The sequence below is a fragment of the Belonocnema kinseyi genome, chromosome 6, assembly GCF_010883055.1.
Source record: "Belonocnema kinseyi isolate 2016_QV_RU_SX_M_011 chromosome 6, B_treatae_v1, whole genome shotgun sequence".
Taxonomy (NCBI): domain Eukaryota; kingdom Metazoa; phylum Arthropoda; class Insecta; order Hymenoptera; family Cynipidae; genus Belonocnema; species Belonocnema kinseyi.
Genome location: NC_046662.1, coordinates 73,634,258 through 73,651,575, shown reverse-complemented (window position 1 = coordinate 73,651,575; position 17,318 = coordinate 73,634,258). Strand labels below are relative to the sequence as shown.

The 17,318-nt window shown below is 30.5% G+C and overlaps 1 protein-coding gene across 3 annotated transcripts in view; it reads left to right on the top strand.

Moving 5' to 3' along the window:
* Nucleotides 1–17,318, top strand: part of LOC117174876 (dopamine receptor 1) — a 70,379-nt gene that overhangs the window by 44,697 nt on the left and 8,364 nt on the right. For all 3 annotated transcript variants that reach the window (XR_004467396.1, XR_004467395.1, XM_033364283.1), the window contains exons 2-3: nt 4,606–4,747; nt 8,667–9,053. Coding sequence is in view for 1 of the 3 variants with exons in the window: in XM_033364283.1 (XP_033220174.1) it covers nt 4,606–4,747; nt 8,667–9,053 (529 nt within the window). In the remaining 2 variants the exon portion in view is untranslated. The remainder of the gene's footprint in view (nt 1–4,605; nt 4,748–8,666; nt 9,054–17,318) is intronic.

Genomic DNA, 17,318 nt, shown 5'->3' with positions numbered 1-17,318 from the left:
ATGATATATTTTCCACGGTAGCTAAAAATAAAATTTAATTGAAAATAAGAAACAAATATTGAGGTAATCAGTTTAATAAAAATTGTACTTAATTTTGCAATATCTGAATAAGAAATCCCAGGCCGAAGTCAATAAATGAACGAAATATACATTTGATTTTTTTATTAAATCAAGTGCTGAGTACGATATAGGTGATGAGAAAGTGTTCTTTAAAATCGAAGAAGCTTTAACAAAAGAGAATTCACAATCACGAAATTACTCTTGTCAATACTTGGATCTTTAATTTTAAAACTCAAACTTGCGAGCAAGACGAGCCGCGGACATAGCGCGAGATAAAAATGTGCCCACGCAGCGGACAGATTCTTTTTAAATGTATCACCCTTATAAAACCTTCATATTTTTTTTACAAATACTTCTTCATCAAGACAGCCTATTGGTTCAGATAATAAAGTACTTTTTGCCTAAGAAAAAACTAATACAAATTAAAATAAACATCGTTAAGCTTCTTTCTAATGTATTGACGTTGACACAAACACAAGAACTATTCACGTAAAACACATAAAATATTCTACGCGGACTTGCATATAGAGAGGGAGATTTTCGTGCTTGTAGGAGAATTAAAAAAATATATAAAAAATTATAAACGAAAAGTTGTTTGTCTGCTTTAGAATTTTTAAACTGTACAATAAAGATAATAACATGTTTCTTCGGTTCAAGTTGAAAAAATATCAGATTCGACATTTTTAGCTTCTTCCTAAATATGTGCATCTGACAAAAAAATACATTTTTTGCATAATTCCAACAAATTCCAAATTAAAAAAAGAGACTTTTACACATTTATTATTGTTTATTATTGTTCACTGGAAGAAACTGCACATTAAAAAAATTCACCATGATTTTTGAACTAATAAGAAATTTGTTTTAAAATAGAACAACAGATATTAACCGATTTCAGCATGTTTTTTTACATTTTTCGGTTGCCAACCCACGAATTTTTTCGCTTAGCTTAAACGATTCGATTAATTTAAGCATTTTCAGCCCACCCTACTAAAAATTTCCAATCCTGACAAATAATTTTTGTTCATTCATTTATTGATAACGTGATTAACAATGTTCTTTCTCACCCTCTGGCAATTCTTTCTAGATAATGTTCATTATCGAATAAATAAATTAGGCTAAAAATTGATTTGTCCACAGAAAATTTTTTTGCCTCTCTGTGGGACGGACGGGCGGAGATCCGACCGAAACTATTAGCGTTTCTGCCCAGGTTACGAAATCTAAAAAAAAAAAATACAAAATTGTCCACTATCTACGTAAGATGAAATCTCGGGTGAAATCTTTATCCCAAAATTGTAAAAAGTTATAATAATTGAAACAGGCGGAACAATAAAACTGCATGAGTATAAAATCGTATAGCAAATTCATATACATATACTTTTCGAAATTGCCTTCAAGGTTGGAATGGCAAAATTCAATAATTGCCTCGACTAAATACACTTCGATTTGTAACGCCAGTAATTTACTGGAGCCAGCTTTATATTATGATATTTCTGAATCCAGATTCGATTTTTAATTACCATGCATAGATTTTCAGATTCCAATTAATTCTAGAAAATTTTTTTAAAATTTTATAATTAAAATGCGATGTTTAATCATTGTGTAGAATAAAAGAAAATTTGACATGATTCGGTTCAGTTACATTAAAAGTTAAAATAATTTTGCAGTGCTAATGCGATTTTTGTATACATTATAGTGTTTTGGTATCCATTGAACATTCTGAGATGAGAAATAAAATAATCGCTCAGATTTTTTTCAAAAACTTGATTTTTTGTGTTGAATTTAATACGAAATGAATTTTTATACTCGTCGTCGTTATTTGACATGCCACCAATACTCTACGAATAAAATAATAAATAATAAATTATAATAATAAAAATATGAAACAAAAATTATTGTCTAAACAGACATGGTCCTAGTTCGTATTAGGTAATTAATTAACACAAAAATAAACTTTTTTTAAAAAAGGGTTCAGAAAATGGTTTTTATTCTTATCTTAAAATGTTCGCAGGATTTCAGACAATATTATAGCTCAGAAAAAATTAAATATTCTTGAGTGAGAGGTCAAAGAATGGTATATATATTTTGGGGCGCTAAAGATATATCTGACATAAGTTTCCTCCAGCACGTCAGGGTGTTTCTCTAGACGCAGAAAATTTCCCAGAAAATCAGCTTCGTAGGGTATGAAATTACCCTTGGTATTTAAATCATCTGCAAGCAGGTCAGAGCATGATATATCAATATTTTTTGAGGTTCTGAACGAGAATCTGATGTAAATTTTATGCCAGCATGGCAGGATTTGTCCCCAAATACGAAAAATTCTCTAGAAAAGCAGATTGTCCGTATGTGAAATTACCCTGAGTATTTCATTCATCTGACAAGAGGTCCGAATACTTTAATGTATTTTGAGATGCTGAATACGGATCAGACCTCATATTTTCGCTAACTTTCCGCAGTTTTACCCGATATGCGAAAAATTCCGTAGAAAAAGGGTTGTTTCAGTACATTACCACCCCTGGCAATGAAATTATCTCAAAAAAGTATTTCAGAGGTACTTTTTGGGTTTAATACAGATGAAAGCTTACGTTTCAGAGCCTTAAACTGTTCCCATAGACTCAACGAATTCATTGAAGAACTCTATTTTCTGTCAAATGAGGCTTGCTTTTAAGATCATCTGCAATGCAATATAACAAGGTTGAATTCACTATATAATAAGAATATTTGATTTATAGTGTTACTTCGCAACTGTCAACTTTCTCCTTAGTATGGACGAATTTAGAGCCGAATGAAGAAACATATTTTCTGATCGTGTGATAAGAATGTCTGACTATTCTTAAACTTCAAGGAGAAAAACCTGTTTCTCGTAAATTTTAAATGGTACAGTTGGAGCTGAAAAAGTGCAACTATTATTTGAAACTGCTACCTAGGAGGATGCTCGAGAAGATGAACAGCTTCCCCGAAAGAGGATGTATATAGAATGATTTGTTTTATCACCTCTCGGACGGTGGACTCATCTGTGATCGGCACAGGACCTCTAACTTGCAGGCTTTTTCATACTATCATGGCTCCAAAAAACGAATTTTTGAAATCTCCATTGAACAGTGAAGTACTCCCGAATTCTTTCCATAAATCTGATAGGAAGCGTACACTGGAACCTGGAATTAAGAACGATTTTGGACATGGCATTCAGTGGGTTTGATCCTAAGTCCAGGGAATCCAAACGTAAACATACAGGACTGCATGAACAAGGTCTGTTGAATTTGGACGCTTGCTAACAGCTGACGTAACTAAAGCGCTGATAGTACTGGCATCATGCTGTTTATCACGCTTGACTAATCACCATCTCTTTTTCGGTCTGATGTGCTATCAGTGTGACGATAAACAAGAAAAATGAATGTAGTAGGTCTAGTACCCTCCTTTCAACAATTCTGGTGGAACAACTTTAGCTAATGAAGGATAACTTAGATTGGGTTGAAGGCTAGTGAGACCTGGCTACATTATACTTATGATAATGTGATAAGAGTGACGTTATACTCGCGCGAATTACGTTTACGGGTAATGTATCGTATTTAGGGAAAACCTCTGACCTGTCAGGGTGAAACCAATGTCCGATTCGTATCCAGAACCCAAAATACATATAGATAGCATACTCTGACATTTCGCTTAAAAAACTTTTTTTGTGGGCCTGTGTGATCAATTCATTAGCAACGTAAAAAAAATTAAGCACGTTTGCCAAATTTTCAGAAACTATTTCATTTTAAACACAAAACTTGAATATCTTAAAAAATGTAAACTTATTTCCAGTTTCTTTGTTCAAATTGTAGTGAGATATCAAAAACCCATAATCGTAAAAGTTATAATTTAAGCCTACACAGTATAACTCGCACAATTTTATAAATGAATTTTCACATTTCTACGAGTATTTACTCTTTTTCCCATTTTGGTAACCGAATTTCATAAAAATAATTTTATTTAAGGAAAAACTGGTATATTTATAATTTTTTAACAACATATTTTCAAAATGTCTAAAATAGATATCTTTTATCAAATTTTTATGTCTCGTTTCTATTTTTCTCCGTCAATTTTATTTTGATTTCAGTACCTATAATTCCATTATGAAAAAAAGGGTATACAACTTTTTCTTTGTATACTTAACATTATTCAAATGGTTGCGATTTTTCATCAGTGACTTTTCCGCGAAAAAGAAGCCGATGCAATTCAGAGGCGCGATTCAGAATGAGCAAAAATAAAATTCGCATCGATAAATTTTTAAAAGCCTTCAACGTTAAACTTTACTTGACAGTTTTTCAGAAAATAAAAATATTTTTATATCTATATTATATCTAGCAATAAAACTAGCAATAAAAAATAATTCCCGAATATTTAAATCCCAAAAATATAATTTAGAAAAATTGGTGTAAACATTTTTTTCTCGCCATAAAAATTAAAACAATTTTTGAATAAAGGTTCAATAAAGCGAGAAAGTTTTTAGTTATTGTTTCAGGTCAATTTTTAACCCTGTACTAATGGTTGCATTTTTGTCTCCAGATATGGTCGCTGGGTAACGAGAAAAAAAGCAATATTAGGCATCGCCATAGTGTGGCTTTTGGCAGCTCTCATATCTTTCGTACCTATCAGTTTGGGCCTCCATAGGCCAGATCAACCTCACGTTTTTCACGTTGGCGAAGAGGTAACGTAAAATCAATTAAAAGTCGATCAACTTTTGAAAAATATTCAATTCGAATGTCTACAGCTTAAATAAAATATTGTGCAATATGTATTTTCTTAAATGAATCATTCTTTCCAGTCATTACACTGTCAGGCTTCGAACTCATTTGAAACATTAAAAAAAACGTAAATTGTAGCATAAAATATCATAAATAGTAGCAAAATAGTATTAATCAATTTTTGTAATATTAAATCGCAGGGGCGACTATTTTTTTAATTTGGTATACAATATACATCTCCCACAAAATCGCCTTGAATTCTTTCGAATATTCGAGACTACCCTAAAAGTTTTGAAATCAGTTAAAATGCGTGTGCACATAAGGTTTTAAAGTTCCTGAAATCTCTTGAGATTCTCTGAAAATTCTATGAAAGCTTGTCAATCATTTTAAATCCTTTGAAATCTTTTAAATTCTGTTGAAATCTTAAAAATCCCTTAAATGTGGGGAACTTCCTGAAACCCTACAAATCCCAAAAAGTGGCTTAAAGTTTCCCTTATGCCCTACAATTCTCTAAAAGTCCGCTGCAATTCCTTTAAATCTTTTAAATATCTTTGATATGCTGCATATTATTTTAAATCTTTTTAAAATTTCTGAAATCGTATGAAATTTTTTTAAACCCATTGCAAATTTCGATATTTCGGCAAATTCTTTCAAATTTTTGAGAATACTCTAAAATCTTTTAAATTCTTTGAAATCTTTCAGGAAACCCTCAAATATTTATATTTCAATTATTTCGTTTTAAATCTTCATAATTCTAACATAAACTGTTTAATTAATTATACATTTTTAACATCCAACATTTTAATTTCAGCTATATATCTTTATTTTAACGATTTAGAAACTTGATTCATTAATTTAGCGTAGGTTCAGATATCAATTTTTTCCTTACATGAGTCCGAGGCCTGCACTGCAAGTAATAAAATATTCAATGATATTAGATTCTTATAAAATGGATAAGAATTTTAGGCCCTTGAATATTTGGGCGATTCACGGCTCGGCCTCCTTCCTATTTCAGAATGAGGTCGTACGTACAGTAGGGTGGTCTAACAATCCATTGGAATTTTTTTTTAATTTTCTTGCATGTCGCTCGCAAATTTTTTTGAATCCACCGATTGTACCGCATGCGCACGCTCGTGGGATAACGTTAGAAGTCCAAAATCCATTTCGTAGTTAAACTTAGGTTTAAAATGAATTCTTCTCACTCTTTTCTTTCACTTCTTCATCTCAAATGGTTGATTTTGCATGTCACGGTTGTGTCCTCTTTTCACCTAGTGAGGCAATAATTATTATAAGTTAACAAATATAATTGATTAAACAATATATAATTGTTTATTGCTATTTTCTCTTACATAGTTGTTAAAAAACCACATTTTTCCAAATTTTTAAACTTATTTTCAACTTTTTTATTAGAGTGGTGTAATAAATAATATAAGTTAACAAAGACACTTATTTAGTTAATTTGTTTTTATTTTTAATTATATATTCTTTGAATAAGGCTAGAAAGATGCGGTTTCTACTGGAATATTCATATTTTTATCCACCTTTCACTTGGAGCGAGGTAATAATTAATGCACTTTAACAAACCTCATTGTATAAGCAATAAATTATTTTTCATAACTATATTCTCTTAGATAATTGCTAGAAAGTTGCAATTTTTTAAAAAATGTACCCTTTTTGCCTTCTTAATTATGAACAAATAATAAATAAACATTTGAGAGAAGCATTTTTAGACAATTCTTCTTTTTGTGAATACATTTTTCTGAATTAAAACGTACATTTGAAACATTCTTCAAATTTTATATATGGATCATATTACACGTAAATTTTCCTTGAAGTAATTACTAAGAGAGTTTTTGCTTAAATTAATATTGATATGTATTATTTCTTTACAACTAAATAGTGAAAAAACTAGAATGTTTCATAAAAAGCAGAAACTATCTGACATTACTATAGGACAGGGCTCACCAGAAGGCATTCATTGACTGCATTGAATGCCAGTGGCAGCCAAGAGGGTCAAACTGGCCCTTATAAATCTTGTCGTTCGACTGGTTCCTAGCCCTTCACGGCCATTAAAGAGTAGAGTTTACACTTTTCAAAATAAAGAGGAAAGGATTTTGACGGCCGTCGTTTTTCTTTATTTTTTATGAATTTTAATTCAAAACTCTTCAAATTTTTTCACCTTTTTAAAGCTTTAATTGGAGGTTTAATTTTCATACAAATTTGATTCACTTTGTAAATTAAAAATAAAATTGAAATTAGAAATGAATTGTATTGTAAATTCGAGTACAAAAGTTTAGACCCCCCGGCGTGAATGACGGCGAGACGTAATTTACCGTGACCGTCACCCTTCACTCGATTCCTGGAAAACGGAGAAAAAAATGAGTTGAAGTGGCGAGCCCTGCTATAGTAGAAGATGGTTATAAGCAATAATTATCTATTTAAACAATTAGGTTTTCTAAATGGCATTAATTATTACCTTACTCTAAGTGAAAAGTGGACAAAAAGTTGACCATTTCTGAAAAAACTGTAACCTTCTATTATTATTGAAAGAGAAAACTATCATAAATAATAAAAAATTGTTTAAAGAATTATTTTAATTAACTTTTAATGTAATTATTACTTCTCTCTCATTGATCATCACTAAAATCATTCTAATAGAATATTATTATAAATAATAGTAAATGATTTAAACAATTATTTCTTTTCAATTTCATTGACTATTGCTAGTTACAGTTTAACTAGAAGGTTGAAAAATTTGGGGAAAAAAGACTTTTCACTCTATTCTAAGAGATAAATGCTAAAAACAATCATAAATTGTTCATACAATTTGTTCAAACGTCTCATTGTCAGTAGAAAGTAATACGTTATGCACTAAAAACAATTTGTATTTAAAAATCTTAATTAACGTCAAAAACTGGCAAAACACAATTTTCACTTTTTGGATTTTTGGGGACCTTATAAAACAGACTTATGGGGTGATACTTAAAAAGTAATGATTCATTTGTATTCTATAGCTGATTTTAAAGAGAAATGTTTAGTTTCAACTCGATTCATCTAATATTAAGGATTCTGAATCAAATTTACAAAAATGACTTTTTTATGGGAAATACGTGTTAAAATTTAAGGGATTTGCGGAACCCCTAAATATCATTTTAAAAAAACGCATTTAGTTAATTTTTTGTAACAAATTTCGACCACCCTAACGTACAATCTGACCCTGTGCAGTGTGCAGTCCGCCTGGTGACAGCAGATAGTCCCCCAACCACCAGCGCACTTTTACCCCACTAGTCTTTTCATTATTCGCGAAAACCTATATCCACATGGTAATTCCGGTCATAAATTAATAGTAATTTTGTTTTGAAGACACCACATTATTTGCAAATGATGAATAATATCTTTAAACTTCTCAATCAAAAATATACGCCAAAACTGAGTCGTTTAAACACGTGTAGTATGCAGGCAAGTCTACATTATTGTTTAAGTTTTAAAATTTAACGTGAAGTAGTCTAAAAAAATGTTAAAATTATACAAAATGACTAATTCTCCTGAGTAAGGAAAAGACTAGAAGGATAACAGTACGCTGGGGTGGAGACTGGCTGTCGTCGCCACGGGGGGTTCACAAGGGCCGGGACGTGCACACAATCTCGTCCTGAAGCGCAGGTGTGAGGACGAGTCGTGGACTGTCAGAAATTTGATCAAGAATAAAAAATAAAAGCATGACTAATGAGGAAATGTTTTTGAAACCGAATGCTATAAAAACGCTATCGATTTAAATTTGAAGAGCAATTTCCTCGAGCAAGTAATTTGATAAGCTGATGAGGAGAACAAACGTGTTTAAAATTAAAATTTGAAGTATAAAATATTTGCAAATGTTTTTTTCAGGAGTATGATACGTGTGCCCTAGACTTGACGCCCACCTACGCCGTGGTCTCATCTTGCATATCATTCTACTTTCCCTGCATGGTGATGATCGGGATCTACTGCAGACTTTACTGCTATGCTCAAAAACACGTCAAAAGTATCAGGGCAGTGACAAAGTTACCGGATACCTCCCTGACTAAGAGCTTCCGCTCCAAAAGTGCTCGACACAAGTCTCCAAAGCCTCAGACGAAAACGAAGCCAACGACTCCTTATCACGTATCCGATCACAAGGCAGCCATCACTGTCGGTGTTATCATGGGTGTCTTTCTGATATGCTGGGTTCCCTTCTTCTGCGTTAATATCGTAGCAGCATTCTGTAAGACTTGCATACCAGATCGAGCTTTCCAGGTAATTTCATTTTCTCCTTCCTGCTTCTCGGTTTCGAATTCTTATCTCCTGAGCTGCTGCTTCTCATATCATATTTATGGGTAAAAATATGATGAAACGTGCATTCTTCTTTCGCTAAATCTTTCACCTCTAGATAGCTTAGATACCTGGGGCATTCTATTTCATATAAGCGCACTGTCCATAACCAATTTTTTCGATTTTCTTCAAACTGCGTTTACTTTTTCAAAATAAACATAAAAAATGTTGACTAAAACGAAAAAAATATATATTTACTGATATTATTTAATTTTGATCGCTCTTCCAATTTCAAGAAAAATCAATATTTTTTTAATGTGTGTGTCTCGTGGCGCAAGGTTCATGGAATTCAATTACTGATTCATGGAATTTAAGGAATTACTGGGATTTACGGAATTCACAAGATTCACGAAATCCATCGAATTCAAGGAATTCTCGAAATTCATAAAATACACGGAATTCACGGAATTGAAGGAATTCAAGGTATTCACGGAATTCAATGAATTAAAAAAACTCATGGAATTCCAGGAATTTTTGGGTTTCAAGGAATTCATGGTATTTCAGGAGTTCCATGGATTCCGTGAATCCCGCGAGTTCCATGAATTTCGTGAATTCCTTGAATTTCTTGACTTCCATGAATTCCATGAAATAAAATTGTGCCCAAATTTCGGTACGAATAGCCGAATCTTTTCGATATGAGTAGGCGCTGTCATTTTTAAAAGACGTGAATTTGAATAATTATTTTCTTAATTTTTCATTTTTCAAGTCGGAATGCTATAAATGTAAAAATATACAGTTTTTAATCGGTTTTTAGAATTGTTAAATTATAAAATAGTGGAGTACATAATTAAATTTTAAATTAATATTATTGTAGTATTAAATTATTATTCATTTTAAATGTATCATTACAACTTTTTTCAATAATAAGTGCAGCAAATTTAAAAGTGTTGCATTTTGTAGATTTTAATTTTAAGTTTTAAATTTTGAAGATATCCAATTGAAAACTGTTAACCCTCGGTTGGACTTTTCCGTATTTTAATTGTACAATTGTTTAAGCTCCTTTTTAAATCTGTCAAATTTCTATTTCCTTAAATTAAAAACTGCTGAACTTGGAAATCGTAAATTAAAATTTTTAAGTTTTGTACAAAATTAAATGCTTCAAATTCAATAATTTTGCAATTTTAAGTCATTTTTCGATGTTGTTTCCAACAAAAATATATAAAGCTTGAGTCTTCTTGTATGTATACATTTTATAATAAGTTAACATCTTTCAAGATTCCTTTACACCTAGTCATAAATCGCCCGATCCTTTTAATAACTGAAATATATGTTACTATTTGCAAGCTCGTCGTAAATTCCCATAAACTGTTTATGTATTTTCTTCAATAGCAAACAATTCAAACTCAATTCTGAGTCAATATCAATTTCCCGACACTCCCTGAAACTGAATTTCAAAATTAAAAACTCTTAAGCTCTTTAAATCTCTTGTCTCGCAAACTTAAAATTTAGGAAAGTTTACCCGACAGTGGATAATGAACCTGCAGTAAATTTAATTGAAAGCACAAATCTACATAATTAATTCTTATTTTAATTTATTAGATCATATAGTTTCCTAACTATTAATTAAATTTAATTCATTATTTTTCATACATGAGTATTTTAAATTAATAATTTTCTTCTGTAGATTCATTATCCATTTTAGGGTGGTCTCCCCTACTCAAAATGTTTTGTATTTAACGCAATTTGAAAATTCCAAGGTCCAAACATTGAAAAAATGATATCTGATTTTTAAAACATCCAGGGTGGCCCAAAAACCTCTTTTTCCAAATTTCCTGCATATTTTCTGATTTTTTCCCGACTAATTCTTTTTATTTTTTCAGACCATTAATATTTAAAGAGAAAACGCCTAATCTTCTAAATTTTAATTATATAGTCTTTTATAAATTTAAGGAAAATATTTTTAATTTGAATTTGTAAATTTTTTATTTAGTATTCTTAGGGTTGCCACGGTCTTATTTACATGAAAAAGTAAAAAAGTGACTTATTGAAACCGTAAAAGTGACAAAAAGTGAATATTGTGCATTAATAATGTGACTAATGTTCTTTTGAATTTAAAAATATATAAAAAAATTTCAGTAAGACTGAAGTGAGTCAAGAGGAATTTCAGAATATTGAGAAGAAATTGATGAAATTTATCATTATTCAAGTAAATTAAACAAAATTTTAAATGTGTAAAAAATGCATTAAATTCAAGATAAATTCTAAAATAATTCAAATAGATTGCAAACAATAATCGAAAATCTCTTCAAATATTTAAAAATCTATGAAATCTTTCATTTTTAGTGAATACATTTTTTTATATTTGTTAAAATATGTTAAAACACCGTTCAATTCTATGAAATATGATGATATTCTTAAAAATTATGGAAGTTTTTTAAATACCTTGAGAGCTTTCAAAATCCTTAAAATTTTATTAACCTCTTGAAAATACCTTGAAATTTCTTTAAATATCCTAAAATATTTTAAATCTTCAGAAATTTCTTCAAATTATTGAAATCATTTAAAAAATTCTTGGAATCTTTTTCAATTAAAGACTAAACAATTTCAAACACGTACAAATCTTTTGAAATCCCCTGATATCCCTTAAAAGGTATTGAAAATTTCTTTAAATTTTTTATAATACCCTAAAATATTAAAAATATTTTGGAATCTTTTTAAATCCATTGAGACTTTTTGAAGCTCTTTAAAACTTCATGGAATTCTTAACAAAACCTTAAAGTCTTTAAAATTCTTTGTAATTTCTTTAAATTATAGAAATCAATTGAAAATGCCCTAGAATCTTTTAGAATATCGTAAAATCTTTGAAAGTGCCTTGAATTGCCTCAATTCTTGTGAATAAATTATTTGAAGTCTACTAAAAAGTTACAAAACCCATGAAATTCCATAAAGTTTTAAGATCTTTTTTAAAATCCTGGGCAATTTATGAAACTAACCTTGAGATATTTTAAAATCCCTTAAACTCATTGACATCCGCGGATATCTTATAAAATAAACTTTTTTATTAAGGATCAAAGTGAAATCTACTTTCTCACAAATAATGTTATGCAACGAAATTAGAACATCAAAGATTCACAATTCAAATGTAGATTTGCAAACTACCTCCTCTTCGGCTCATTATAGACAAATGCATGACAAAGAAAAAAGGGGGGAGTAACAGGAAAAAGTCAACCAAAACGAACATCTTATTTTTGCCTTATTTTTTGTCCATCTTTTTTATACTACTCGGGAACCAACTAAATAGATTGGTTCAGACTCAACCACAAACTAATAAACTCCCTTGAAGTCTTTTAAAATATCATAAAACCTTATCGACCCCATAAAATTTGTCCATACTTTCCGAAATTCTTTAAAACCTCATTAAAAAACAATCATAAAAAACTCTGGAGTTTTAAAAGTTTTAAAGCTCTTGAAAATTCTTTGAAAGTTTTAACTATTGGGAATGGAGGTCTACTTTTTCGCCACCTGGCGTCGAAAACTGGAACTAGAAAGAGTAGGTACAATTTTAAAAATGTTTATTAATTTTTGCATAAAAGTGTTTTCACGATAGTTTGGTGAAGTATAAAACAATGATTAAATACTACAAACAAATCTTCATCAAAAACAAACAGTTTTAGATAGAATTTCCATCTTATGCACTGAAAAAAATACATTTTTGTCAAATAGGTTTAAACAGTAAAAACCACCATTACTATATCCACACCTGAAATGTCAACAATGACCAGTTTGATTGTCAATATTTGAAAATATACAAACATCAAAAATCCGCTTCTTTTATCCTACGAATGATGCAGTCAGTGAGAATGTTTGGTAAGGCCCCTAAAAAACCACCCTTACTATACCCACACCTACAATGTTCAAAATACAAGTTTGATTGTCGATATTTAAAAATATATAAACGCCAAGAATCCTCTTTTTACATTCTCATTCATACTTAGAAGGTATTAGTTTTATGCGAAAAATGAATTTCGCGAATTTAATCAAATTTCCACGTTTTGGGACCCCCTGAGTCAGAAGAACCAGTTTTTACGTCGGTGTCTGCCTATCTGTCCGGCGTCATCATCGACGTTATTGTTGTTGTGGTTGACTTTATGTTGGATAACTTTCGAAATAATAATCGACTTAGATTGTTCTTTGGCACACCGTTAGAGGGATTAAAAAGAAAGATCGAATTCGTTAACTAGCTATTTCTGTTAACAATTAAAAAAGTTAAAGCTTTTTCAAAATGTTTGACACCACTTTTTTCAAAAATTCCGAATTCTATCGACAGTAATTTATAGCATGCAAAAATATGCACAATTTTCCATGGCCCTACATTATTCTTTTATCAGCTTTTTGAATTTTCGAAAGATGAGTACAATCAATTATTTTTCATACATTTCGCTGTTCTTATTCTCCAATAAATATGATGAAAAAATTAAAACAGTTAACACTTTCTAATAAAAAGAAATGCTGTTTCCTTCTAAATCAAGTAGTAGAAATTTTAATTATAATATTCCTCTAAAAATATGTTTCAGAAATTCTCAATTATTATTGTTTAGTAACAAAAATGACCAAACCATTGGAAATGTGGTACTGCTCCTTAGAAAAAAAATTATTTCCTCCACAATATCATGTATCAAATAAATTAAGCGTAATAGTGTAATAACAATTTAATGGCAATCTGTGAATTTAATTATAATTATTAAATATATATTTCAATATATTTTTCAAATTTTTCATTTCATACATAATATTTTTTGTTAGCGATAGAAAATATTTTATTCTTATAATTTCTTGTGATTCTCAATCACCTACGTGACTTTTTAATACACCAACTTTAATTAATTATTTATAAAAATGTTTATAATTACTTATTAATCGACAATATTTAGTAATTGTCCATGATGAATATCATTCTCATACAAATTTTCAGCATTTTGAGTTAAGAGAAAATATTTTTCTGTGATTAAGCATTGCAAAGAAGTATTGATTTATATATAAATAAATAGTGAGAATTATGTTAAATCTTGAAATAAATATTTTTGTTAATTAAGTGTGCATTCAGTCATTAAGATGACCAATGAGTTCAATTAACCTAAAGATTATATATATAGATTATAGATATAGATTATAGATATAGATTATAGATTGTAAAAATGGCAATTTTGCTTTAAAAAATCATTTGTTGATAACGCTTTACAATGCTAACGGTTCGTCGTACGAAAAAAGTGCAAGACGCAAAAACGTTTTATTTTTGCTTAGTCATGTTAAAAATTATTATATAAACTTTTTGTCTATAAATAATGAAGTTGTTTAACAAATTTTTTAAACGAAAATTGACCCACATTTCGAAAACCTGCTCAAGAGATGCGTAAACATTGGCCTTTTTTTTACCTTTTAAAAAAGAATAATCTCAGGGACATATTAGTGCATACTAGTGCATATTAGTGCATAGTGTTAGTGGCTACCGGAATATAAGTAATCCAAAGATACTAAAAAAGAGTTTCATTGCCTTATCTTTTCCGGAATTTAAGATAATAAAAAATGTAAACAATTTTCAAAAAATTCCCTAAATTCCAGACCAAAAATATTGTGCTTCATAATTTTTCCATTTGATGTCCGAAGGTACTAAAAAAAGTTTTCTTCCCTTATCACTTCCGGAACGCCCTCCTTTTCAACCCCCAATATAATAACGAATCACAAATGTTGTGCATTACATCGTTGCTAATTGCACCGTTGGTATTTTGCAATTCTTGAAAGAAATTATTCGACTGCTTTCACTGAGTAAAAAAGTAATATCTTGTAGCAAATGTAATCATTGCGGCACCTAATAGGAAAAATGTCAAGTTTTCAATTGACTGAAATTCTGTTAAAATTGGAGAAATTTATTTTTTCTCTCTCTCTCTCTCCCTCCCCCTCTCATTTCCCGGTCTTATAAGATTCCCGATTTCCCGGCCCAGCGACCAGCCTGCGATTCGGATTTAAATAAGAATTCTAACCTAGCATTTAGATCAGTTTTCAAACAGTAAATATTTCATTTACAAATTAATGAAAATACACTTTATGTTTATTTTTGCTTCAAAATAAGTCCATTTAAGTTTATAATATCTATAAAAGCACAATAAATAGAACAATACTTGTTTTTTTGTTCAGAAAAATATTTCGGTAAACAAAATTTGTTTACCTTTAAATTCCATCTACACACCTTAATTTCTAATAAAGACTTATTTTTAGTATTCAATAAATACTTTAAAGTCCACAACAAAAATGGTTAAAACACTCTTATGCACAAATTAAAATGCATCTTTAAAATTGTACCTATTCTTTCTAGTTCGGATTTTTCTCACCAGGTGACTTATCGCCGTTTAACCATTCCCAATTCCCTAAAATTTTTTAAATCCTTTATAATCACATCAAATTGTTTAAGTCTATTAATAATTCCTTGAAATGTTTTTAAATTTCCTATATAGCATTATTAACCCTTTAGAAACTTTTAGAATCCTTTAACTTTTCAAAGCTTTAGTCTTTAATCTTTTCCCTTAAAATTATTTAAATCTTTTTAAAATTGCTCGAAATCTTTTAAAATACCTTAAAATCTTAACAATTCTTTGGAATCTCTTAAAATTATTGAAATCAAAAGCCAAATAGAAAATTTTAAATTTTGTATAAATGCACTTTCTTAAAATTGTGCTTCGATATGCAGTTACTAGGAAATCCGGAAACGTACTTAAAGATAAGTAATTCATAGAAATTCATTATAATTTTACGATAAAAAAAAGAAAAAAGAAATTTTAAACCTACAAACTAAAAATAACGCTGAGATTTTGAACCGGGGGGGGGGGGGGGGGGGGGGTAACTCTCTTCTTATTGTAAATTCAAAGATGTAGGCCTAAAATAAACACACACACAAAATAAATATATATATATATATAAATGTCTTTGGTTACGGTCTGAAAAGACGGCCGGATACTAACTTCCATATATAACAATGCTGCTGAAGGCTGGTGACCTTCTAAGCATGAAAACAAAAACACAAAGCCAAGACGACTCTCTCGGTTCCAGTTCTATCTCCCCCCTCTCCCAACCCTCCCTTATTATCTGAAGTTTTTGGTGGGACTGACGTTAGAACTACAATCTCCACCATATGGCGATTTGATACTTAACTTTGACATGATTTCGACTCAGAAAATAAACTTATTGCATAAAGCTGTTAGTTGGACGTATAATCTAAACAATGAATAATACAAACTACAAAATAGCCTCGGAAATGACTGGAACTTTTAATGACAAAAGGCATGCGCACGGAAAATCTAAAGGTCATGTTTCAGGCGACGAATGGAGACTGGGTGTTTGGAATACTAGGGGAGTAAATGATCTAAAGGTAAAAGAATTGCGTGAAACTATGGACGTGAAAAAACTAGACATTTTATGTGTGTCTGAAACAAAAAAAAAGGGATACGAAATCAAAGACATAAAAAACGGCGTGTTGAAAGGCGGATTTGAAATATGGTCAGGACTAGACTGTGAATCACATCGTAAACAAGGAGTAGGTCTAATTTTGAATGAAAGAGCAAAGCAGCATCTCGGATACCATGGTTTCGTGTCTCCCAGACTGCTGTGGGCTAGAATGAAAGTAGGAATCAGAAGACTATTTATCATAGCATGCTACGCGCCCGTTGATAGTGATCCTAGAGAAGTAAAAGACGCCTTCTGGGACACTTTAAATGATACAATAAACATTTGCAAACATGGGGAAAGAATAATTCTACTAGGAGACATGAATGGTTGGGTGGGCATCCAAAATCAGGATACAGAAAGAGTATCAGGTAATTTTGGGGATCCAAGGACAAACTATAACGGAGATAAATTAGTTGGTCTATGCTTAGAAAGGGGTCTGTTTCTTACAAATACTTGGTTTAGGCATAAAATAATCCACATGTACACCTGGTCTAAAGGAAATAGCCGCAGTATAATTGACTTTGTTGTTGCGGATGAAAGACTAAGAGAGTTAGTCAAAGATACAAGAGTCATGAGGGGTCCTCAATGCAATACTGATCATTACCTTCTGATCTCAAAAATTAACTTATGTCGGGGATGGAGATAAAAGACAACCAAGAAAGCAAAACAAACGCGAATCAAAATTGAGAACCTACAGAAACCGGATGTGCGAATAGATTTCCAAAATAAGATAATCGAAAGCATAGATAGGGC